We start from the raw sequence: 27816 nt of genomic DNA on the forward strand, positions 1-27816 counted from the left end.
CTAAATGACTACAGACCCGTAGCACTCACGTCCGTAGCCATGAAGTGCTTTGAAAGGCTGGTAATGGCTCACATCAACACCATTATAGACCTAGACCCACCTAGACCCACTCCAATTTGCATACTGCCCAAACAGATCCACAGATGATGCAATGTCTATTGCACTCCACACTGCCCTTTCCCACCTGGACAAAAGGAACACCTATGTGAGAATGCTATTCATTGACTACAGCTCAGCGTTCAACACCATAGTACCCTCAAAGCTCATCACTAAGCTAAGGAACCTGGGACTAAACACCTCCCTCGGCAACTGGATCCTGGACTTCCTGACAGGCCGCCCCCAGGTGGTGAGGGTAGGTAGCAACACATCTCCCACGCTGATCCTCAACACTGGAGCTCCCCAGGGGTGCGTGCTCAGTCCCCTCCTGTACTCCCTGTTCACCCACGACTGCACGGCCAGGCACAAATCCAACACCATCATTAAGTTTTCAGACGACACAACAGTGGTAGGCCTGATCACCTACAACGACGAGACAGCCTATAGGGAGGAGGTCAGAGACCTGGCCGGGTGGTGCCAGAATAACAACCTATCCCTCAACATAACCAAGACTAAGGAGATGATTGTGGACTACAGGAAAAGGAGCACCAAGCACGCCCCCATTCTCATCGACGGGGCTGTAGTGGAGCAGGTTGAGAGCTTCAAGTTCCTTGGTGTCCACATCAACAACAAACTAGAATGGTCCAAACACACCAAGACAGTCGTGAAGAGGGCACGACAAAGCCTATTCCCCCTCAGGAAACTAAAAAGATTTGGCATGGGTCCTGAGATCCTTAAAAGGTTCTACAGCTGCAACATCCTGACCGGTTGCATCACTGCCTGGTATGGCAATTGCTCGGCCTCTGACCACCTAGCACTTCAGAGGCACATCACTGGTGCAAAGCTGCCTATCATCCAGGACCTCTACACCAGGCGGTGTCAGAGGGAGGCCCTAAAAGTTGTCAAAGACCCCAGCAACCCCAGTCATAGACTGTTCTCTCTACTACAGTATGGCAAGCGGTACCGGAGTGCCAAGTCTAGGACAAAAAGGCTTCTCAACAGTTTTTACCCCCAAGCCATAAAACTCCTGAACAGGTAACCAAATGGTTACCCGGACTATTTGCATTGTGTGCCCCCCTTCCCCAACCCCTCTTTTACTCTGCTGCTACTCTCTGTTTATCTTATATGCATAGTCACTTTAACTATACATTCATGTACATACTGCCTCAATTGGCCCGACCATCCAGTGCTCCCGCACATTGGCTAACCGGGCTTTCTGCATTGTGTCCCACCACGCGCCAACCCCTCTTTTTACGCTACTGCTACTCTCTGTTCATCATATATGCATAGTCACTTTAACCATACCTACATGTACATACTACCTCAATAAGCCTGACTAACCGGTGTCTGTATATAGCCTTGCTACTGTTATTTTCAAATGTCTTTTTACTGTTTTATTTCTTTACTTACCTACACACACACACACACATACCTTTTTTTTCGCACTATTGGTTAGAGCCTGTTGTATTCGGCGCACGTGACAAACTTTGATTTGATTTGAAAGCCCTGACCTCATCCTATAGAAAATGTGTGGACAGAACTGAAAAAGCGTGTGCGAGCAAGGAGGCCTACAAGTCTGACTCAGTTACACCAGCTCTGTCAGGAGGAATGGGCCAAAATTCACAAAACTTATTGTGGGAAGCTTGTGGAAGGCTTCCTGAAACGTTTGACCCAAGTTAAACAATTTAAAGGCAATACTAACAAATACTAATTGAGTGCATGTAAACTTCTGACCCACTGGGAATGTGATGAAAGAAATAAAAGCTGAAATATATCATTCTCTCTACTATTATTCTGACATTTCACATTCTTAAAATAAAGTGGTGATCCTAACTGACATAAACAGGGGATTTTTAAAACTGATTTTAAATGTATTTGGCTAAGATATATGTAAACTTCCGACATCAACTATATGTATAATAGTAATACCATAGCTCCACCTAGAGGTGGAAACTATAATATCGCTCAATAATTCCTCAAACTCATCATCCTCAGTTTTTTTTAATCTTCCCTCTCTTCTCCTTACTTATTTTACTCCCTCAGTTCTTCTCCCTATCTTTAAATCAATTTGACTCATAATTTTCCTCGTTAAGGCCAATTTACGTTACAATAACTTCTTCCCTTTTTCCTGTCTTTGTCATCGTTCCTTCACGCCTCCTCATCTTTTATCCACTTCTCTTTTCCTCCCCCTGAGATCCTCTTCTTTTCTCATTTCATCCCCCGGCTTCTGTGGACTCATACACTCTTTTTCCTCCCTCTACTCTACTCCTCCTCTTTTCATCTCTGTCCTCCTGCTTCCTCCCTCCCTCCTCCCTCTCCTGCTCCTGCCTCTCACCTCATCGTCGTGCACCAGTTCCTTCTTGACCACCTTCATGGCGTAGATCTGTTCATTCTTCTTGAGTCGCACCAGCAGCACCTTGGCGTAGCTGCCGCGGCCGATCACCCGGATCAGGTCAAAGTCCCCCAGGCCTAGCGCCATCTCCTGGGAGATCTTGATACCGTCGATCCCGCCCACCACCGCTTTGATGTCCTGAAGGGGCGGTTTGGATGGGAAATACATGTTAGAAAAGACCCAGATACCAGCACACTGTTGAATGCCCCTGTTGTTAATTAAAACCTTATGGTTATAGACATAGCTGGAATCATGGGCATGTAGATATGATACTAACATATAAGAACCTGTGTGACATTTTTGTATGATAAAATATACTGAACAAAAATATAAACGCAACATGCAACAAATTCAACGATTTTACTGAGTTACAGTTCATATAAGGAAATCAGCCAATTGATATAAATTCATTAGGCCCTAATCTATGGATTTCACAAGACTGGGCAGGGGCGCAGCCATGGATGGGCCAGGGAGGGTCAGACGACACCGCAGCTGAAGAAGCCGGATGTGGAGGTCCTGGGCTGGCGTGGTTACACATGGTCTACAGTTGTAAGGCCGGTTTGACGTAATGCCAAATTCTCTAAAACAATGTTGGAGGTGGCTTATGGTAGAGAAATTAACATTCAATTAACTGGCAACAACTCTAGTGGACATTCCTGCAGTCAGCATGCCAATTGCACGCTCCCTAAAAACTTGAGACATCTGTGCACAATTTAGAGTGGCCTTTCATTGTCCCCAGCATAAGGTACACCTGTGTAATGATCATGCTGATTAATCAGCTTCTTAATATGCCACACCGGTCAGGTGGATAGATTATATTAGCAAAGGAGAAATGCTCACTAACAGGGATGTAAACTAATTTGTGCCCAAAGTTTTAGATAAATAATATTTTTGTGCATATGGAACATTTCTGGGATCTTCTATTTCAGCTCATGAAACATGGGACCAACACTTTACATGTTGCGTTTATATTTTTGTTCAGTGTAGTATGGGCTGTTCTGTGTTCTAGAAACAGAATAGAATGTTTTACATTCTAGAATACAAGAACAATCCATATCATAAACGAATGCATGACTGACTTGTTTACTTTGTGTGTCTTAATGAACTCACCTTCGAGTCCTCTTCCACTTTGTCCACTTTGCGACTGTGTGGTAGGAAAGTTACTGAAGAGAGAAACAACTTGTTACCTGAGTTGTGATGGAAAGTTCTACCCAGTGAAGACTGGGCATTAAAAACCTAAGGGATATTTCGTCTAAAGCCATCTCCATTTAAATAATATACAGTATAATTTGATATTTAGCAGACGCTTTTTTTTCTTTTCTACTTACAGTCATGCGTGCATACATTTTACTTATGGGTGGTCCTGGGAATCAAACCCACTATCCTGGAGTTGCAAGCGCCAAGCTCTACCAACTGAGCTACAGAGGACCATGGTCTACCAACTGAGCTACAGAGGACCATGCTTTACCAACTGAGCTACAGAGGACCATGCTCTACCAACTGAGCTACAGAGGACCATGCTCTACCAACTGGTCTACAGAGGACCATGCTCTACCAACTGAGCTACAGAGGACCATGCTCTACCAACTGAGCTACAGAGGACCATGCTCTACCAACTGAGATACAGAGGACCATGCTTTACCAACTGAGATACAGAGGACCATGCTTTACCAACTGAGATACAGAGGACCATGCTCTACCAACTGAGCTACAGAGGACCATGCTCTACCAACTGAGCTACAGAGGACCATGCTCTACCAACTGAGCTACAGAGGACCATGCTCTACCAACTGAGATACAGAGGACCATGCTCTACCAACTGAGCTACAGAGGACCATGCTCTACCAACTGAGATACAGAGGACCATGCTCTACCAACTGAGATACAGAGGACCATGCTCTACCAACTGAGCTACAGAGGACCATGCTCGACCAACTGAGCTACAGAGGACCATGCTCTACCAACTGAGCTACAGAGGACCATGCTTTACCAACTGAGCTACAGAGGACCATGCTTTACCAACTGAGCTACAGAGGACCATGCTTTACCAACTGAGCTACAGAGGACCATGCTCTACCAACTGAGCTACAGAGGACCATGCTCGACCAACTGAGCTACAGAGGACCATGCTCTACCAACTGAGCTACAGAGGACCATGCTCTACCAACTGAGCTACAGAGGACCATGCTCTACCAACTGGTCTACAGAGGACCATGCTCTACCAACTAAGATACAGAGGACCATGCTCTACCAACTGAGATACAGAGGACCATGCTCTACCAACTGAGCTACAGAGGACCATGCTCGACCAACTGAGCTACAGAGGACCATGCTCTACCAACTGAGCTACAGAGGACCATGCTCTACCAACTGAGATACAGAGGACCATGCTTTACCAACTGAGCTACAGAGGACCATGCTCTACCAACTGAGATACAGAGGACCATGCTCTACCAACTGAGATACAGAGGACCATGCTTTACCAACTGAGCTACAGAGGACCATGCTCTACCAACTGAGCTACAGAGGACCATGCTTTACCAACTGAGCTACAGAGGACCATGCTCTACCAACTGAGATACAGAGGACCATGCTCTACCAACTGAGATACAGAGGACCATGCTCTACCAACTGAGCTACAGAGGACCATGCTTTACCAACTGAGCTACAGAGGACCATGCTCTACCAATTGAGCTACAGAGGACCATGCTCTACCAACTGAGCTACAGAGGACCATGCTTTACCAACTGAGCTACAGAGGACCATGCTCTACCAATTGAGCTACAGAGGACCATGCTCTACCAACTGAGCTACAGAGGACCATGCTTTACCAACTGAGCTACAGAGGACCATGCTCTACCAACTGAGCTACAGAGGACCATGCTCTACCAACTGAGCTACAGAGGATCATGCTTTACCAACTGAGCTACAGAGGACCATGCTCTACCAATTGAGCTACAGAGGACCATGCTTTACCAACTGAGCTACAGAGGATCATGCTTTACCAACTGAGCTACAGAGGACCATGCTCTACCAACTGAGCTACAGAGGACCATGCTTTACCAACTGAGCTACAGAGGATCATGCTTTACCAACTGAGCTACAGAGGACCATGCTTTACCAACTGAGCTACAGAGGACCATGCTCTACCAACTGAGATACAGAGGACCATGCTTTACCAACTGAGCTACAGAGGACCATGCTTTACCAACTGAGATACAGAGGATCATGCTTTACCAACTGAGCTACAGAGGACCATGCTCTACCAACTGAGCTACAGAGGACCATGCTTTACCAACTGAGCTACAGAGGATCATGCTTTACCAACTGAGCTACAGAGGACCATGCTCTACCAATTGAGCTACAGAGGACCATGCTCTACCAACTGAGCTACAGAGGACCATGCTCTACCAACTGAGCTACAGAGGACCATGCTCTACCAATTGAGATACAGAGGACCATGCTCTACCAACTGGTCTACAGAGGACCATGCTCTACCAACTGAGCTACAGAGAACCATGCTTTACCAACTGAGCTACAGAAGATCATGCTTTACCAACTGAGCTACAGAGGACCATGCTTTACCAACTGAGCTACAGAGGACCATGCTCTACCAATTGAGCTACAGAGGACCATGCTCTACCAACTGAGCTACAGAGAACCATGCTTTACCAACTGAGCTACAGAAGATCATGCTTTACCAACTGAGCTACAGAGAACCATGCTTTACCAACTGAGCTACAGAAGATCATGCTTTACCAACTGGTCTACAGAGGACCATGCTCTACCAACTGAGCTACAGAGAACCATGCTTTACCAACTGAGATACAGAGGACCATGCTTTACCAACTGAGCTACAGAGGACCATGCTCTACCAATTGAGCTACAGAGGACCATGCTCTACCAACTGAGCTACAGAGGACCATGCTCTACCAACTGAGCTACAGAGGACCATGCTCTACCAACTGAGCTACAGAGGACCATGCTCTACCAACTGAGCTACAGAGGACCAAATAGGGTACTCCTCAAGAATCCATGGCTCCATCTCAATTAATCTTTCCGTGATTCCTTGCATCCTATCTCCTCAACCGTATTGAAAGGAAAAGGTTGAAAATAATTTTGAGAAGGAGACAAGCAGAGAGGATACAAGGAATCGAGGAAAAATTAATTGAGAAAGAGTCCAAGTGAGAATCTTAATTGCATGGCCTTGATTCCTTGTGTCCTCTCTCCTCGCCTCCTTCTCAAAACCCATTGGATGAGAAGATCAGAGAGAGGGTGCGAGGAATCAAGGAAATGCAACTGAGATTCTCCCATTATCAAGGGAGCATTGTGGGACATGTAGATCACCTTTGTGGCCAGCAGAGGGCATCATGCTCTGCAGAGTGAGTTGCAGCTTTTTCCTGCCTCTGCCCAAGTAGGTCAGCCCACTGGTAAGTACTGTTACTATACTATACTATACTGGACTGTTAATATACTGTACTGGACTGTACTGGACTGTTAATATACTGTACTGGACTGTACTGGACTGTTAATATACTGTACTGGACTATACTGGACTGTTAATATACTGTACTGGAATATACTATACTGGACGATACTGTAATTTACTGTACTGGACTATACTGTACTGGACTATACTGTACTGGACTGAAATATACAATACTGGACTATACTGTACTGAACTATGCTATACTGGACTGTACTGGACTATACTGTACTGAACTATACAATACTGGACTATACTGTACTGAACTATGCTATACTGGACTGTACTGGACTATACTGTACTGAACTATACAATACTGAAATATACTGGACTGAACTATACTGGACTGAACTATACAATACTGGACTATACTATACTGAATTATAAAATACTGGACTATACTGTACGAAACTATACTGGATTGAACTATACAATACTGGACTATACTATACTGAATTATACAATACTGGACTATACTGTACAAAACTATACTGTACTGAGCTATACTATACTGGACTATACTGGACTATACTGTACTGAACTATACTATACTGGACTGTACTGAACTATACTGGACTATACTATACTGGACTGTACTGAACTATATTGGACTATACTATACTGGACTGTACTGAACTATACTGGACTATACTATACTGGACTATACTATACTGGACTGTCCTGAACTATACTGGACTGTACTGAACTGAACTATACTGAACTGTACTGAACAGAACCAGTGCACAAAGAGGTGAAGGCCCTGTGCACAGCAGTGCATCTTGTTCAAGTTGCTGCTTCTGGCAGAAAAAACACACACCTGGATAGACGATGGCCGACTTCAATTCTTATTTGTAAAATTGCGCTGTGCAGAATAGTGCATAGAAACTAAGCTTTGGGACCAGTCTGTAAACAATAATGGCATGCTGATTCAAACATGCTCTTATCTCGCTGTGTGGGAGGAGTCTTCTCTCTTCTTCATCTTTTAAAAATAAACCTGGAAATCTAGTTATTGGTTTCGATTGAATAGTGTCTTTAAAGCCTTTGTAATTAGTATTCACAAAGTGTTTTCAGGGTAGGAGCGCTGATCTAGGATCAGTTTTATCTTTTCATAATGAATAAAGACAGATCAGCACTTCTACTCTGAGATGCTTTTTGAATACAGGCTCAGACCCAATGCATTGATACCAAGACTAAGGCCACTAAGGCCACAATACTTCTCATATTATGTCTATATTGAAAGAAACAATATTTTATAGGAACTGACTTCCATCTGTATCCTCTGTGTGTTCAGGGGGGAGGTCCACCTCTTCACTCTTCTCATCTAAAGGGGGCTCCTGTGATGGCATGACTGGATCCTGCCAAGAGAAGACAGGCAAATAGAATGACTGGATCCTGCCAAGAGGATACAGGCAAATAGCTGCATGTGGTTTTGAGGCTGCTTAAAGAGTATCCTGACTAGATCCTTGGAGACACTGGGAAGAAGAGGCTTCATCTTAGGCACATGGAGGTATCTTTTCAACAAAATAAAGAACACAGAAGTCGAGAAGTCTGGATATTTCTCGCAACAATGCACTTATATGACTCATTTTATGCGGTTCTAACCATGGAGGCATTGGCTTTTCAAAGGGAATCAAAGTGTTTGTTGATAGAGCATTGTCTGATTGCATGAAAGCAAAACAGCCTATTAGTACATCCTGACTATTGACCTTGGTTTTCGGCACCAGGTTTGTTGTAGTCCAGCCCTGGATTCCAGGTCTGGCTCACATTGTTCTGATTGGCTGTCAGTAGATGTAGATTTTTCTAAAACAACCACCCCTTCCATACCTCTTCAGAAGCGCAGAGTAAGCTAATTTACGGTGTTAGCACTGCTAGGAAACGCTATTTTTGAAAATGTATATTTAGGAAATTGTTTTTATTTTTGATTTAATGTGGCTGAAATGACACTACCCCACATGGGCACCAGTGAAATATATTAGCTTTCGGTTTTGATTCTCCGCCTCTGTTTGAATGTGCCTATTCCTGTTGTTGGGAGGGGCAAACGACTTGGATACCCATTTTTAAATTTACATGTTAGTCATTTAGCAGTCGCTCTCACCCAGAGCGATTTACAGTTAGTGCAATCCTCTTAAGATGGGCGGGGGGCAGTTCCTCTTGCTCGTAGGCAAGTACCATGGTCTTGTAGTGGATGCGAGCTTCGTGGAGTGTGCGGAGAAGTGGGGTGACATGGAAGAACTTGGGAAGGTTGAGTTCTGGATAAGTTGCAGGGGTATGATGGCACAATTGGGGAGCCCAGCCAACAGCGAGTTGCAATAGTCCAGATGTTATAGAGCATGAACCTGCAGGAGCGAGTAACTGCTTTGATGTTTGCAGAGAACGACAGGGTGTTGTCCAAGGTCACGCCAAGGTTCTTTGCACTCTTGGAGGGGGACACTGTAGAGTTGTCAACCGTGATGGAGAGGTCTTTGAGCAGGCAGGCAGGCCTTCCACGGGAGGAAGAGCAGCGCGCCCGGTCGAGGTTGAGCTTGAGGTGGTGGGCTGAGATATCTGCCAGGCACGCAGAGATGTGTGTCGCCACCTGGGTGTTAGAAGGGAAAGTAGTTGAGTGTCATCCGCATAGCAATGATAGGAGAGACCATGTGAGAATATGACAGAGCCGAGTGACTTGGTGTATTGAGAGAAGAGGGCCTAGAACCGAGCCCTGGGGGACACCAGTCACAAGAGTATGTGGTGCAGACACAGAACCCTCCACCTTCTTTTAGCTTGTCTCTGACAAGAACGTCAACAGGCTTTCATTCCGAAGGTGAGGTGAAAACCTGGTAGAGGCTGGCTCTAATCTTAATGCTTCTTTCTGTATGTTAGCAGTCTGTCACTAGAGATCAACCTTGTGATGTTTCAGTATACGGTATACACTACAGTGTGGATTTGTCCCAAATGGCACCCTATTCCCTATGGGGCCCTGGTCAAAAGTAGTGCACTAAATAGGGAATAGGGTGGCATTTGAGACACAGCCTATATCTATACGCAGTGGATTTGAAACTTGCCCATAGCATGTTGGCTGGAGTACATTACCAACTATTTCTCATGAAATGACAGACCAGTATCTTGCTCTGTTGGCTAAGGTAGTTGGCTTTGAGTTATATACAGTATGTGTTGTGCAGAAGGTTGCAAGTTCGATCCCCGCTCGGGGCAGAACAGCATTCACTATGTTACAAATACACATTAGAACATCAATAGCAATGTTTAATTCAGACTTTTGAATAATTCCCAGTTTTGTTATCTGAATTCATGGATTACCTTGATCTTTTACTCTAAACAAGTTGGATTGTTCAAATGTAAAACTTGGTTTCAACCTAAAGCAGTTAAATATTACTCATTCGCCCTCCCAACTCATTAATTCAGACGTTCACTTAAGTTAATGAAGTATCTATGAAGTGCTTATGAAGACTGTAAATGCTCTAAAAAGCCTTCATAAGCTCACCATATGCCTTTTGCACTGCAGTTTGTGAAGTGTCTATGTAGTGCTTATGAAGACTTTATGAATGCTTTATAAATAGTAAGTTCTTCCGAAGCGTTGACATGACAGATTGGCCAGAGTACTCACCACAGAACTAGAATGAGATTCTATTTCTATGGTACTCACCATATGCCTTTGGCAGGTCAGAGGGACGAGTTTGTGACAGCGCTTATGGACCAGCAGTTTGCAGTTGATACACTTGTAGCCCTGCCTCCCAAGCCCCCATATCCTTTCACTGCAGTGGCCACAGTACGCTTTCTGTTGGGGACAGACAGACACAGACAGACAGAAAGACAGACAAAGACAGACACAGACAGACAGAGGGGGAATTGTTACACCATCAGTCTGAGCTGATGACAATGGGATGATACTATCGCAGTCATTGATCAAGAATCAATGGAGGCGAGGCAGACACACATGAAGAAGGTGATGGAGGAAGGGCGGATTTAAGCCTAGGTGGCATCTTACATGAACTGGGAGCATGCTTGTTTGTAGTCGTCCTTTTAACTAACAGTCACAGCAACTCATCTATATTTCGCAGCTGTCTATTTACCTCCACAAACTGATGTTGGCATTAAGACCGCACTCAACCAACTCTATAAGGCCATAAGCAAACAAGAAAATGCTCATCCAGAGGCAGAGCTCCTAGTGGCCGGTAATCTTAACACAGGGAAACGGAAATCTGTTTTACCTCATTTCTACCAGCATGACACCTGTGCAACTAGAGGCGAAAAAACTAGGCTACTGGACTGTTTCACTAGCACAGACTGGAATATGTTCTGGGACTCATCTGATGGCATTAGGTAGTTTACCACATCGGTCACAGGCTTCATTAATAAGTGCATCGACGACATCCTCTCCACAATGACAGTACGTACATATCCCAACCAGAAGCCATGGATTACAGTCAACATCCGCACTGAGCTAAATGCTAGAGCTCCATCCTTTAAAGGAACAGGACACTAACCCGGACGCTTATAAAAATACGCCCTCTGAAAAACAATCAAACAGGCAAAGCGACAAGACAGGACTAAGATCGAATCCTACTACTTCGGCTCTGACGCTCATCGGATGTGGCAGGGCTTGCAAACTATCACGGATTACAAAGGGTAACCCAGCCGCAAGCTACCCAGTGACGTGGCTGGCTAGTGTCTTCACAGACATTTTAAACCTCTCCCTGACCTAGTGTGTAATACCTACATGTTTCAAGCAGACCACCATAGTCCCCGTGTCCAAGAACACCAAGGTAATCTGTCTAAATGACTATCTCCCCGTAGCACTCACATCTGCAGCCATGAAATGCTTTGAAATGCTGGTCATGGCTCACATCAACAATATCATCCCATTTCAATTCACATACCGCTCCCAACACTTACCTTTCTCTCTTGTACAAATGGACCACCTATGTGAGAATGCTGTTCATTGACTACAGTGCAGCGTTCAACACCATAGTGTCCTTCAAACTTATTACTTAGCTAAGGACCCTGGGACTGAGCACTTCCCAACTGGAGTCTGGACTTCCTGACGGGACGCCACCAGATGGTGAGGGTAGGCACCAACACGCTGACCCTCAACATGGGGGCCCCTCAGGGGTGCGTGCTTAGTCCACTCCAGTACTCCCTGTTCACCCACGACTGTGTGGCTCCGCTCGACTCCAACACCATCATTAAGTTTGCCTACGATACGACAGTGGTAGGCCTGATCACCGACGACGATGAAACAGCCTATAGGGAGGAGGTCAGAGACTTGGCCGTGTGGTGCCAGAACAACAACCTCTCCCTCAAAGTCAGCAAGACAAAGGATCTTGGACTATAAGAAATGGAGGGCCGAGCACACCCCCATTCACATCGACGGGTCGAGAGCTTCAAGTCTCTAAGGACATATCATGGTCCAAACACACCAACACAGTCGTGAAGAGGGCACAACATCGCCTCTTCCCCCCCTATGGACGCTGAATATATTTGGCATGGGCCTAGGCGCTATCGAGCTTATCACATCTGTCATCCAGTACACATCAGAACACAGACACTAGGGATGTTATGTCTACCACAGGCATATTGACAAACACATTCAGAGCCAGTTGAATATTAACAGTCTGAAAAGAGTGGTACCACAGTCCAATGAATGTTAAGTCCCCTATTTAGGGGATTTGGAGCGGTTATGGACCGGTTCCGACCACCTTTTGTGTAAACGGCACTCTGTGAACAGCGCAACATCAATTGCGGTGCGCTGTGTGACAGCTCTGGTTGTGCCGTTCTCATTTGATACACAATGAAATCTGACAACTAATTTGCATAGGGAGCAACATGTCACATTTTCGTGCCTATCCAGACAAACCGGCTTATGGTAGAGAAATTAACATAAAATTATCTGGCAACAGCTCTGGGGGACAATTCTGCAGTCAGCATGCCAATTGCACGCTCCATCAAAACTTGAGACATCTGTGGCATTGTGTTGTGTGACAAAACTGCACATTTTAGAGTGGCCTTTTATTGTCCCCAGTATAAGGCAAAAGCACTGTTGCTATGGAGAATCCGTAGAGACTCACTTCAAAGCTTAGCTACTACTAACCCACTGCTCCCCAGCCCAAACTGACTCAGAGAGAGAGAGAGACCGATAGAGAGAACGAGAGGGAGAGAGGGAGTGAAGCAGAGAGAGAGAGAGAGAGCGACAGAGAGAGAGAGAGAGAGAGAGAGAGAGAGAGAGAGAGAGAGAGAGAGAGAGAGAGAGAGAGAGAGAGAGAGAGAGAGAGAGAGAGAGAGAGAAAGATAGGCAGAGAGAGAGCGAGGGAGAGAGAGAGAGACTGATAGAGAGAGACAGAGGTTCAGGCGAGTTATAAATAAATCAAGACATCCACATTTATTTGTCCCCAAAAAATTCCCTCAGCTCAGCGCAGACAGTAATTAAGGCACCTGTTCTGAGGTGAGAAACTTTGAAGACAGACATTCGGCACTCCCCATCAAGACTTTGGGGAGTGCATTTCCATAGCAGATGAGAAACGAGGGTCCATAACATATGCCCTTCGTTCTTTAAAAGAGCCACAACATCTTCAGATGCTTCTTTGACTCACTAGCTGTGTTCCATGTTCTAAAGACACCAACAAAAGGTACAGCTAGCTTTGTTCCATGTTCTAAAGACACTAACAAAGCTACAACTAGCTGTGTTCCATGTTCTAAAGACACTAACAAAGGTACAGCTAGCTGTGTTCCATGTTCTAAAGACACTAACAAAGCTACAACTAGCTGTGTTCCATGTTCTAAAGACAATAACAAAGGTACAGCTAGCTGTGTTCCATGTTCTAAAGACACTAACAAAGGTACAGCTAGCTGTGTTCCATGTTCTAAAGACACTAACAAAGGTACAGCTAGCTGTGTTCCATGTTCTAAAGACACTAACAAAGGTACAGCTAGCTGTGTTCCATGTTCTAAAGACACTAACAAAGGTACAGCTAGCTGTGTTCCATGTTCTAAAGACACTAACAAAGCTACAACTAGCTGTGTTCCATGTTCTAAAGACACTAACAAGGGTACAGCTAGCTGAGGAAAGAGGAGATACTAAGGGACCAAAAACTCAAGATGTTAGGTCTACAAGACAAACCTATTTTGGTCTCACTACTAGTCTCTTGCCTTTCCTCCCTGATGGGACAGTAAAATATCAACCTGATCAGCCTGTATCTATCGAGGAACCCCAAAAAGGTCCCTGGTTGAGTCCCAAAATGGCAGTCTATTCCCTAGGGTGTCCTTTAGGATGTACTTCCTGTTTGAGCCAGCTCACTGTCAGCTCCAAAATGGCTGCTAATCACTAGCAGAGTGCTAGGGAAGCAACGTGGAACGAGCCCCAGTCCTTGACTGGCCGCCACAGCGACAGACATTCCCCACAGCGACAGACATTAACCACAGCGACAGACATTCCCCACATCGCTGTTGGATAACAGACATTATATATTGTTATTCCAGCTTGGGGAATTTACATTAGATATTCAGTTGTAGTTGGACAGGAATGTTTTTTTTTTCATGTTCACACAAACGGGTTTCTAACAATGCAACAAAAATATATGTTTAATGAACATGACGGTTAAATAAATCTACTCTGTGCAATTGAAAACAGCAAAGGAACAACTGAACAGCCCTTCTGTAAGTCAACCGAACAACAAAACTGAGAAAATGTTTGTCATTCAATTTACCGGACAAAATAAAAAATCTGTTTCTCTCTCTTCTTCTCTGTCTCCCTCTCAGTGTCTGCTTCAGTCTCAGTGGAGTTCTGTGAACTGACATGACTCTGCTTGTTAGGGTTCTACTTGCAAGGTGCTAATGAAGTAACAAACTAGACAGTATCTCCAGTCAGTCATCCCCCTAATGAAGTAACAAACTAGACAGTATCTCCAGTCAGTCATCCCCCTAGACAGTATCTCCAGTCAGTCATCCCTCTAGACAGTATCTCCAGTCAGTCATCCCCCTAATGGAGCAACAACCTAGACAGTATCTCCAGTCAGTCATCCCCCTAGACAGTATCTCCAGTCAGTCATCCCCCTAATGAAGTAACAAACTAGACAGTATCTCCAGTCAGTCATCCCCCTAGACAGTATCTCCAGTCAGTCATCCCCCTAATGAAGTAACAACCTAGACAGTATCTCCAGTCAGTCATCCCCCTAGACAGTATCTCCAGTCAGTCATCCCCCTAATGAAGTAACAACCTAGACAGTATCTCCAGTCAGTCATCCCCCTAGACAGTATCTCCAGTCAGTCATCCCCCTAGACAGTATCTCCAGTCAGTCATCCCCCTAATGAAGTAACAAACTAGACAGTATCTCCAGTCAGTCATCCCCCTAGACAGTATCTCCAGTCAGTCATCCCCCTAATGAAGTAACAACCTAGACAGTATCTCCAGTCAGTCATCCCTCTAGACAGTATCTCCAGTCAGTCATCCCCTAGACAGTATCTCCAGTCAGTCATCCCCCTAGACAGTATCTCCAGTCAGTCATCCCCCTAATGAAGTAACAACCTAGACAGTATCTCCAGTCAGTCAACCCCCTAATGGAGTAACAAACTAGACAGTATCTCCAGTCAGTCCTCCCCCTAGACAGTATCTCCAGTCAGTCATCCCCCTAATGAAGTAACAACCTAGACAGTATCTCCAGTCAGTCATCCCCCTAGACAGTATCTCCAGTCAGTCATCCCCCTAATGAAGTAACAACCTAGACAGTATCTCCAGTCAGTCATCCCCCTAATGAAGTAACAACCTAGACAGTATCTCCAGTCAGTCATCCCCCTAATGAAGTAACAACCTAGACAGTATCTCCAGTCAGTCATCCCTCTAGACAGTATCTCCAGTCAGTCATCCCCCTAATGAAGTAACAACCTAGACAGTATCTCCAGTCAGTCAACCCCCTAATGGAGTAACAAACTAGACAGTATCTCCAGTCAGTCATCCCCCTAATGAAGTAACAACCTAGACAGTATCTCCAGTCAGTCATCCCTCTAGACAGTATCTCCAGTCAGTCATCCCCCTAATGAAGTAACAACCTAGACAGTATCTCCAGTCAGTCAACCCCCTAATGGAGTAACAAACTAGACAGTATCTCCAGTCAGTCCTCCCCCTAATGAAGTAACAACCTAGACAGTATCTCCAGTCAGTCATCCCTCTAGACAGTATCTCCAGTCAGTCATCCCCCTAATGGAGCAACAACCTAGACAGTATCTCCAGTCAGTCATCCCCCTAATGAAGTAACAAACTAGACAGTATCTCCAGTCAGTCATCCCCCTAGACAGTATCTCCAGTCAGTCATCCCCCTAATGGAGTAACAACCTAGACAGTATCTCCAGTCAGTCATCCCCTAGACAGTATCTCCAGTCAGTCATCCCCCTAATGGAGTAACAACCTAGACAGTATCTCCAGTCAGTCATCCCCCTAATGAAGTAACAAACTAGACAGTATCTCCAGTCAGTCATCCCCCTAGACAGTATGTCCAGTCAGTCATCCCCCTAATGAAGTAACAACCTAGACAGTATCTCCAGTCAGTCATCCCCCTAGACAGTATCTCCAGTCAGTCATCCCCTAGACAGTATCTCCAGTCAGTCATCCCCCTAATGGAGTAACAACCTAGACAGTATTTCCAGTCAGTCATCCCCCTAGACAGTATGTCCAGTCAGTCATCCCCCTAATGAAGTAACAAACTAGACAGTATCTCCAGTCAGTCATCCCCCTAGACAGTATCTCCAGTCAGTCATCCCCCTAATGAAGTAACAAACTAGACAGTATCTCCAGTCAGTCATCCCCCTAGACAGTATCTCCAGTCAGTCATCCCTCTAGACAGTATCTCCAGTCAGTCATCCCCCTAATGGAGCAACAACCTAGACAGTATCTCCAGTCAGTCATCCCCCTAGACAGTATCTCCAGTCAGTCATCCCCATAATGAAGTAACAAACTAGACAGTATCTCCAGTCAGTCATCCCCTAGACAGTATCTCCAGTCAGTCATCCCCCTAATGAAGTAACAAACTAGACAGTATCTCCAGTCAGTCATCCCCCTAGACAGTATCTCCAGTCAGTCATCCCCCTAATGAAGTAACAAACTAGACAGCATCTCCAGTCAGTCATCCCCCTAGACAGTATCTCCAGTCAGTCATCCCCCTAATGAAGTAACAAACTAGACAGTATCTCCAGTCAGTCATCCCCCTAATGAAGTAACAACCTAGACAGTATCTCCAGTCAGTCATCCCCCTAGACAGTATCTCCAGTCAGTCATCCCCCTAATGAAGTAACAAACTAGACAGTATCTCCAGTCAGTCATCCCCCTAGACAGTATCTCCAGTCAGTCATCCCCCTAATGAAGTAACAACCTAGACAGTATCTCCAGTCAGTCATCCCCCTAGACAGTATCTCCAGTCAGTCATCCCCCTAATGAAGTAACAAACTAGACAGTATCTCCAGTCAGTCATCCCCCTAGACAGTATCTCCAGTCAGTCATCCCCCTAATGAAGTAACAACCTAGACAGTATCTCCAGTCAGTCATCCCTCTAGACAGTATCTCCAGTCAGTCATCCCCCTAATGAAGTAACAACCTAGACAGTATCTCCAGTCAGTCATCCCTCTAGACAGTATCTCCAGTCAGTCATCCCCCTAATGAAGTAACAACCTAGACAGTATCTCCAGTCAGTCAACCCCCTAATGGAGTAACAAACTAGACAGTATCTCCAGTCAGTCCTCCCCCTAATGAAGTAACAACCTAGACAGTATCTCCAGTCAGTCATCCCCCTAGACAGTATCTCCAGTCAGTCATCCCCCTAATGAAGTAACAACCTAGACAGTATCTCCAGTCAGTCAACCCCCTAATGGAGTAACAAACTAGACAGTATCTCCAGTCAGTCCTCCCCCTAATGAAGTAACAACCTAGACAGTATCTCCAGTCAGTCATCCCCCTAGACAGTATCTCCAGTCAGTCATCCCCCTAATGAAGTAACAACCTAGACAGTATCTCCAGTCAGTCATCCCTCTAGACAGTATCTCCAGTCAGTCATCCCCCTAATGGAGCAACAACCTAGACAGTATCTCCAGTCAGTCATCCCCCTAATGAAGTAACAAACTAGACAGTATCTCCAGTCAGTCATCCCCCTAGACAGTATCTCCAGTCAGTCATCCCCCTAATGGAGTAACAACCTAGACAGTATCTCCAGTCAGTCATCCCTCTAGACAGTATCTCCAGTCAGTCATCCCCCTAATGGAGCAACAACCTAGACAGTATCTCCAGTCAGTCATCCCCCTAATGAAGTAACAACCTAGACAGTATCTCCAGTCAGTCATCCCCCTAGACAGTATCTCCAGTCAGTCATCCCCCTAATGAAGTAACAACCTAGACAGTATCTCCAGTCAGTCATCCCCCTAGACAGTATCTCCAGTCAGTCATCCCCCTAATGAAGTAACAAACTAGACAGTATCTCCAGTCAGTCATCCCCCTAGACAGTATCTCCAGTCAGTCATCCCCCTAATGAAGTAACAACCTAGACAGTATCTCCAGTCAGTCATCCCTCTAGACAGTATCTCCAGTCAGTCATCCCCCTAATGAAGTAACAACCTAGACAGTATCTCCAGTCAGTCATCCCTCTAGACAGTATCTCCAGTCAGTCATCCCCCTAATGAAGTAACAACCTAGACAGTATCTCCAGTCAGTCAACCCCCTAATGGAGTAACAAACTAGACAGTATCTCCAGTCAGTCCTCCCCCTAATGAAGTAACAACCTAGACAGTATCTCCAGTCAGTCATCCCCCTAGACAGTATCTCCAGTCAGTCATCCCCCTAATGAAGTAACAACCTAGACAGTATCTCCAGTCAGTCATCCCCCTAGACAGTATCTCCAGTCAGTCATCCCCCTAATGAAGTAACAAACTAGACAGTATCTCCAGTCAGTCATCCCCCTAGACAGTATCTCCAGTCAGTCATCCCCCTAATGAAGTAACAACCTAGACAGTATCTCCAGTCAGTCATCCCTCTAGACAGTATCTCCAGTCAGTCATCCCCCTAATGAAGTAACAACCTAGACAGTATCTCCAGTCAGTCAACCCCCTAATGGAGTAACAAACTAGACAGTATCTCCAGTCAGTCATCCCCCTAATGAAGTAACAACCTAGACAGTATCTCCAGTCAGTCATCCCCCTAGACAGTATCTCCAGTCAGTCATCCCCCTAATGAAGTAACAACCTAGACAGTATCTCCAGTCAGTCATCCCTCTAGACAGTATCTCCAGTCAGTCATCCCCCTAATGGAGCAACAACCTAGACAGTATCTCCAGTCAGTCATCCCCCTAATGAAGTAACAAACTAGACAGTATCTCCAGTCAGTCATCCCCCTAGACAGTATCTCCAGTCAGTCATCCCCCTAATGGAGTAACAACCTAGACAGTATCTCCAGTCAGTCATCCCCTAGACAGTATCTCCAGTCAGTCATCCCCCTAATGGAGTAACAACCTAGACAGTATCTCCAGTCAGTCATCCCCCTAATGAAGTAACAAACTAGACAGTATCTCCAGTCAGTCATCCCCCTAGACAGTATGTCCAGTCAGTCATCCCCCTAATGAAGTAACAACCTAGACAGTATCTCCAGTCAGTCATCCCCCTAGACAGTATCTCCAGTCAGTCATCCCCTAGACAGTATCTCCAGTCAGTCATCCCCCTAATGGAGTAACAACCTAGACAGTATTTCCAGTCAGTCATCCCCCTAGACAGTATGTCCAGTCAGTCATCCCCCTAATGAAGTAACAACCTAGACAGTATCTCCAGTCAGTCATCCCTCTAGACAGTATCTCCAGTCAGTCATCCCCCTAATGAAGTACCAACCTAGACAGTATCTCCAGTCAGTCAACCCCCTAATGGAGTAACAAACTAGACAGTATCTCCAGTCAGTCCTCCCCCTAATGAAGTAACAACCTAGACAGTATCTCCAGTCAGTCATCCCCCTAGACAGTATCTCCAGTCAGTCATCCCCCTAATGAAGTAACAACCTAGACAGTATCTCCAGTCAGTCATCCCCCTAGACAGTATCTCCAGTCAGTCATCCCCCTAATGAAGTAACAAACTAGACAGTATCTCCAGTCAGTCATCCCCCTAGACAGTATCTCCAGTCAGTCATCCCCCTAATGAAGTAACAACCTAGACAGTATCTCCAGTCAGTCATCCCTCTAGACAGTATCTCCAGTCAGTCATCCCCCTAATGAAGTAACAACCTAGACAGTATCTCCAGTCAGTCAACCCCCTAATGGAGTAACAAACTAGACAGTATCTCCAGTCAGTCATCCCCCTAATGAAGTAACAACCTAGACAGTATCTCCAGTCAGTCATCCCTCTAGACAGTATCTCCAGTCAGTCATCCCCCTAATGAAGTAACAACCTAGACAGTATCTCCAGTCAGTCAACCCCCTAATGGAGTAACAAACTAGACAGTATCTCCAGTCAGTCCTCCCCCTAATGAAGTAACAACCTAGACAGTATCTCCAGTCAGTCATCCCCCTAGACAGTATCTCCAATCAGTCATCCCCCTAATGAAGTAACAACCTAGACAGTATCTCCAGTCAGTCATCCCTCTAGACAGTATCTCCAGTCAGTCATCCCCCTAATGGAGCAACAACCTAGACAGTATCTCCAGTCAGTCATCCCCCTAATGAAGTAACAAACTAGACAGTATCTCCAGTCAGTCATCCCCCTAGACAGTATCTCCAGTCAGTCATCCCCCTAATGGAGTAACAACCTAGACAGTATCTCCAGTCAGTCATCCCCTAGACAGTATCTCCAGTCAGTCATCCCCCTAATGGAGTAACAACCTAGACAGTATCTCCAGTCAGTCATCCCCCTAATGAAGTAACAAACTAGACAGTATCTCCAGTCAGTCATCCCCCTAGACAGTATGTCCAGTCAGTCATCCCCCTAATGAAGTAACAACCTAGACAGTATTTCCAGTCAGTCATCCCCCTAGACAGTATCTCCAGTCAGTCATCCCCTAGACAGTATCTCCAGTCAGTCATCCCCCTAATGGAGTAACAACCTAGACAGTATTTCCAGTCAGTCATCCCCCTAGACAGTATGTCCAGTCAGTCATCCCCCTAATGAAGTAACAAACTAGACAGTATCTCCAGTCAGTCATCCCCCTAGACAGTATCTCCAGTCAGTCATCCCCCTAATGAAGTAACAACCTAGACAGTATCTCCAGTCAGTCATCCCCCTAGACAGTATCTCCAGTCAGTCATCCCCCTAATGAAGTAACAAACTAGACAGTATCTCCAGTCAGTCATCCCCCTAGACAGTATCTCCAGTCAGTCATCCCCCTAATGAAGTAACAAACTAGACAGTATCTCCAGTCAGTCATCCCCCTAGACAGTATCTCCAGTCAGTCATCCCCCTAATGAAGTAACAAACTAGACAGTATCTCCAGTCAGTCATCCCCCTAATGGAGTAACAACCTAGACAGTATCTCCAGTCAGTCATCCCCCTAATGAAGTAACAAACTAGACAGTATCTCCAGTCAGTCATCCCCCTAGACAGTATCTCCAGTCAGTCATCCCCCTAATGGAGTAACAACCTAGACAGTATCTCCAGTCAGTCATCCCCTAGACAGTATCTCCAGTCAGTCATCCCCCTAATGGAGTAACAACCTAGACAGTATCTCCAGTCAGTCATCCCCCTAATGAAGTAACAAACTAGACAGTATCTCCAGTCAGTCATCCCCCTAGACAGTATGTCCAGTCAGTCATCCCCCTAATGAAGTAACAAACTAGACAGTATCTCCAGTCAGTCATCCCCTAGACAGTATCTCCAGTCAGTCATCCCCCTAATGGAGCAACAACCTAGACAGTATCTCCAGTCAGTCATCCCCCTAATGGAGTAACAACCTAGACAGTATCTCCAGTCAGTCATCCCCTAGACAGTATCTCCAGTCAGTCATCCCCCTAATGGAGTAACAACCTAGACAGTATCTCCAGTCAGTCATCCCCTAGACAGTATCTCCAGTCAGTCATCCCCCTAATGGAGTAACAACCTAGACAGTATCTCCAGTCAGTCATCCCCTAGACAGTATCTCCAGTCAGTCATCCCCCTAATGAAGTAACAAACTAGACAGTATCTCCAGTCAGTCATCCCTCTAATGGAGCGCTGGCTCGTAGTTGCAAATACTAACTGCAGGAATACAACATTCTGATACATGATGTGCACCAGAGGTACAATAGGACCCCATTATGTGAAATGGGTGGCATTCACAAAACATCTTTCCCCTCAACAACAGAGGGGGGAGATAGAAATGGAGAGAGAGTGGGATGGAGAGGGATGGGATGGAGAGAGAGAAGTGAGGAGAAAGGGATGGTAAGGGAGAGAGATAAAGAGAGGGAGGGGTGTTGTGAGGGATTTAGAAGGGACGGATGGAGAAAGAGGGGGATGGAGAGAGGGAGGGGTGTTGTGAGGGATTTAGAAGGGACGGATGGAGAAAGAGGGGGATGGAGAGAGGGAGGGGTGTTGTGAGGGATTTAGAAGGGACGGATGGAGAAAGAGGGGGATGGAGAGAGGGAGGGGTGTTGTGAGGGATTTAGAAGGGACGGGTGGAGAAAGAGGGGGATGGAGAGAGGGAGGGGTGTTGTGAGGGATTTAGAAGGGACGGATGGAGAAAGAGGCGGATGGAGAGAGAGCAGCTAAGAGAGGGAGGGATGGAGAGAGAGTAGAAACCTGACCTACTTCTGCCAAATGACTTGTTAATACTGTATAGAGGATAAAGATAAAAAAGAGGGATGGAAAGAGAGAGGGAGGGATGGTGTGAGGGATGGAGAGGAGACACGTTGGGGAAAGACTGCACCAACCAGAACTGACTGTAAAACCATGTGTCATGGCAACGATCGTAATTATGTCAGAACTGTACACATAGTGGCCCACACGTGACATAGTGACAAAGCCATCAACCTTAGACAAGCATTTGATGTAGCCAACATGTGATGTACCCACAATAAAATAGCTGACTAATTACAGTACAGAGAGGAAATACAGTAGGACAGATTATAGAAGCCAAAACTATACTTGCCCAATGTCTTAGCAAATAACCATGGCTCCAACATAACATTCAAATAACCATGGCTCCGACATAACATTCAAAATAACCATGGCTCCGACATAACATTCAAATAACCATGGCTCCGACAAAACATTCAAATAACCATGGCTCCGACATAACATTCAAATAACCATGGCTCCGACAAAACATTCAAATAACCATGGCTCCAACATCCAACATAACATTCAAATAACCATGGCTCCAACATAACATTCAAATAACCATGGCTCCAACATAACATTCAAATAACCATGGCTCCGACATAACATTCAAATAACCATGGCTCCGACATAACATTCAAATAACCATGGCTCCGACAAAACATTCAAATAACCATGGCTCCGACATAACATTCAAATAACCATGGCTCCGACAAAACATTCAAATAACCATGGCTCCAACATCCAACATAACATTCAAATAACCATGGCTCCGACATAACATTCAAATAACCATGGCTCCGACATAACATTGAGTCTCTTCCAGTGCATTAACGAGGGAGATGGGCTGCCTAATGGAGGTCTGTAGGAATGAGGAGACCGTAATACAGTACAGTGCTGACTTGGCAGATCAGAGAATAATGATCTCTGTCTAGTCTAGGCGTCCATCAGCAGACAACAACACCCCAAGGAGACGTTATTATTACCCCCTTAGCACTGGTCTGAGATCAGCTTTACTAGACCCATTCCTAACCTTAACCATTAAACGAATAAAGGGATCAACTGACTCAGGTTTAATGTTTGTTCACACCAATGGTCCACCAAATCAATCCAAGGAAATAAAACTATGCCCAATAAAGTAGTGATAATCAGCTGTGTTCTCCACAAAAAGGAAGAGACTTGAATCATTTTTTGCCTGTGATGGCAGGCAAAACAAAAAATTCCTGCCGTTACAGGCAAAGTATAGTTCAAGTCTTACTGGAAAGTAAAGCTTGAGGATGTTGAAAAGAAACAACAATGAAATAGAAGGTCATTTACTTCAAGATAAACAGCACCAAACAGAAAAAGAGGGCACTGCCCTTCCTGTATTTGCTGATAATCTTCAAGCACCCCAGCCCTGCACCTGACTTGGCCCTGACCTGGCCCTGCCCCTGACCTGGCCCTTCCCCTGGCCTCCCACTGGCCCTGGCCCTGCCCCTTCACCAGGCCTTCCCATGCCCCTTTCCCTGCCCCTGCCCCTGACCTGCCCCTGACCTGGCCCTTCGCCTGGTCCATCCCCTGACCTGGCCCTGCCCCTGACCTGGCCCTGACCTGGCCCTTCCCCTGGTCCATCCTCTGGTCAGTAGCATTATTAATAGTAGTAGCAGCAGCAGTAGCAGTAGTAGTAGTAGTATTATTAGTAGTAGTAGCATTATTAGTAGTAGTAACATTAGTAGTAGTAGTAGTAATAGTAGTAGTAGCATTATTAGTAGTAGTAATAGTAGTAGCAATTTTAGTAGTAGTAGCATTATTAGTAGTAGTGGCAGTAGTAGTAGTAGTAGCTGCAGCAGTAGCTGTAGCATTATTATTAGTAGTAGCAGTAGCAGTAGTAGCAGTAGCAGTAGTAGTAGTAGCAGTATTAATAGGAGTAGCAGCAACAGTAGCAGCCGTAGCAGCAGTAGTAGTAGCAGCAGTGGTAGTAGTAGCAGTAGGAGTAGCAGTAGTAGTAGTAGCAGTAGTAGTAGTGTAACAGTACAACTATACGTCCGTCCCCTCGCCCCGACCCAGGGAACTTCTGCACACATCAACAACAGTCACCCACGAAGCATCGTTACCCATCGCTCCACAAAGGCCGCGGCCCTTGCAGAGCAAGGGGAACCACTACTTCAAGGTCTCAGAGCAAGTGACGTCACCGACTGAAAGGCTGCTAGCGCGCACCACCGCTAACTAGCTAGCCATTTCACATCGGTTACAGTAGCAGTAGTAGCAGTAGTAGCAGTAGCAGTAGACAATCTTTCTTTCAAAAAGATCATGTGACATGTGAAAAAGATCATCATTATTAAGCGCTCGTAGAAAGTGACAAGTTGCTAGGTAGGATGAGAATCTATTGACAAACCAATCAATGACTGCAAATGACCTCTAAACAGGAAGTGAAGTGTGAGAAGGTCAATGGGATGTGTTGGGGAGGCGGAATGTGACATTAATACTCACCCTGTTAAAGCGCTTGGCCTGGAAGAGGTGTCCGTTTACTCGGTAGAGCTTCCTCCATCTTCTGGCCCCGCGGCGGTAGATCGATTCTAGGAGAGAGAGGAAACAGTTGTACAGTAACTGCATGACAGGGAGCGAGAAAGGGATGGAGAGGTGCATTCAAGGTCCTCCAAAATCACAAAGGAGCGAGGGAGTAGTGAGGAAGAGGGAGAGAGAGAGATGGAGGGGAGAGAGACTTGCCCTGCCTTAAAGCACCACGCTCTCTGAAGTTTCTATCAAAGTACCAGAGGAAATAACCACCAAGCTTCCCTCCCTCCCTCCCTCCCTCCCTCCCTCCCTCCCTCCCTCCCTCCCTCCCTCCCTTCTCACCTTTACTTCCCATGCTCCCTCCCTTCTTTACTCTCTCTCTTATTCTCCCTCCCTCCCACCGACCCACCCTCTTTCATTCTCTTCTTTCTTCCACTGTACTCTCCCCTTCTCTCCAAAATGTTTTCCCTCCCTCCCTTTCATCCCTCTGTACCTCCATTTCATTCTGTCCCTCCCTCCCTCTCTCATGTTCTCCTCCCTCCCTCCTTCCCTCCCTCCTTCCTCCCTCCATCTCTCTTGTGCCTCTGTACCTCCATTTCATTCTGTCCCTCCTGTCTCTCTTGAGTTCCTGGTCTTATTAATTTCTCTGTAATGTAGTGAATCCTGATGACAGCGTAAAGGTGCAGGCTGCTATTTATACCTTCTGAGCGGTCTATTAATACGCTGTATACTACTGCATAATAAACAACGCTGTATTAACGGACTTAGCACAATGGCCCTTACTTAACAAGCGGCTCAGAGTAGGAGTGCTGATCTGGGATCAGTTTGGACTTTTAGATCATAACGATGTCAGATGTAATGATGATGATGTCAGACATAATGATGATAACGATGTCAGATGTAATGATGATGATGTCAGACATAATGATGATAACGATGTCAGATGTAATGATGATGATGTCAGACATAATGATGATAATGATGTCAGATGTAATGATGATGATGTCAGATGTAATGATGATGATGATGTCAGATGTAATGATGATGATGTCAGACAAAATGATGATAACAATGTCAGATGCAATGATGATAATGATAATAATGATGGTAACAATGTAATGATGATAATGATGTCAGATGTAATGATAATAACGATGTCAGATGTAATGATGATAATGATGTCAGATGTAATGATGATAACGATGTCAGATGTAATGATGATAACGATGTCAGATGTAATTGTAACGCCTGCCTCCAATTCACACTCTCAAACAAGTACAGTTGAAGTCGGAAGTTTACATACACCTTAGCCAAATACATTTAAACTCAGTTTTTCACTATTCCTAACATTTAATCCTAGAAACAATTTCCTGACTTAGGTCAGTTAGGATCACCACTCTATTTTAAGAATGTGAAATGTCAGAATAATAGTGGAGAATAATTTATTTCAGCTTTTATTTCTTTCATCACATTCTCAGTAGGTCAGAAGTTTACATACACTCAAATAGTATTTGGTAGCATTGTCTTTAAATTGTTTAACTTGGGTCAAACGTTTTGGGTAGCCTTCCACAAGCTTCCCACAATAAGTTGTGTGAATTTTGGCCCATTCCTCCTGACAGTGCTGGTGTAACTGAGTCAGGTCTGTAGGCCTCCTTGCTCGCACATGCTTTTTCAGTTCTGCCCACAAATTTTATATAGGATTGAGGTCAGGTCTTTGTGATGGCCACTCCAATACCTTGACTTTGTTGTCCTTAAGCCATTTTTCCACAACTTTGGAAGATTGCTTGGGGTCATTGTCCATTTGGAAGACCCATTTGCGACCAAGCTTTAACTTCCTGACTGATGTCTTGAGATGTTGTTTCAATATATCCACATAATTTTCCTCCCTCATGATGCCATCTATTTTGTGAAGTGCACCAGACCCTCCTGCAGCAAAGCACCCCCACAACATGATGCTGCCACCCCCGTGCTTCACGGTTGGGATGGTGTTCTTCGGCTTGCAAGCCACCCCCTTTTTCCTCCAAACATAACAATGGTCATAATGGCCAAACAGTTCTATTTTTGTTTCATCAGACCAGAGGACATTTCTACAAAAAGCACAGTCTTTGTCCCCATGTGCAGTTGCAAACCGTAGTCTGGCTTTTTTTATGGCGGTTTTGGAGCAGTGGCTTCTTCCTTGCTGAGCTGCCTTTCAGGTTATGTCGACATAGGACTCGTTTTACTGTGAATATAGATACTTTTGTACCTGTTTCCTCCAGAATCTTCACAGGGTCCTTTGCTGTTGTTCTGGGATTGATTTGTACTTTTTGCACCAAAGTACGTTCATCTCTAGGAGACAGAATGCGTCTCCTTCCTGAGCGGTATGACGGCTGCGTGGTCCCATGGTGTTTATACTTGCGTACTATTGTTTGTATATATGAACGTGGTACCTTCAGGCGTTTGGAAATTGCTCCCAAGGATGAACCAGACTTGTGGAGGTCTACATTTTATTTTCTGAGGTCTTGGCTGATTTCTTTTGATTTTCCCATGATGTCAAGCAAAGAGGCACTGAGTTTGAAGGTAGGCCTTGAAATACATCCACAGGTACACTTCCAATTGA

At 45.3% G+C, this 27816-nt stretch overlaps 1 protein-coding gene across 1 annotated transcript in view; it reads right to left on the minus strand.

Annotated features, from left to right (window-relative positions):
- Positions 1 to 27553, minus strand: part of LOC120058789 (protein kinase C zeta type) — a gene marked incomplete at its 5' end in the record, with an annotated part of 75754 nt that extends 48201 nt beyond the window's left edge. The window contains 6 exons of the mRNA XM_039007529.1: positions 2432 to 2626; positions 3599 to 3651; positions 8239 to 8329; positions 10615 to 10746; positions 25194 to 25279; positions 27538 to 27553. Of these exons, the coding sequence (XP_038863457.1) occupies positions 2432 to 2626; positions 3599 to 3651; positions 8239 to 8329; positions 10615 to 10746; positions 25194 to 25279; positions 27538 to 27553 (573 nt within the window). The remainder of the gene's footprint in view (positions 1 to 2431; positions 2627 to 3598; positions 3652 to 8238; positions 8330 to 10614; positions 10747 to 25193; positions 25280 to 27537) is intronic.
- Positions 27554 to 27816: the final 263 nt, after the last annotated feature.

The sequence above is a fragment of the Salvelinus namaycush genome, chromosome 14, assembly GCF_016432855.1.
Source record: "Salvelinus namaycush isolate Seneca chromosome 14, SaNama_1.0, whole genome shotgun sequence".
Taxonomy (NCBI): domain Eukaryota; kingdom Metazoa; phylum Chordata; class Actinopteri; order Salmoniformes; family Salmonidae; genus Salvelinus; species Salvelinus namaycush.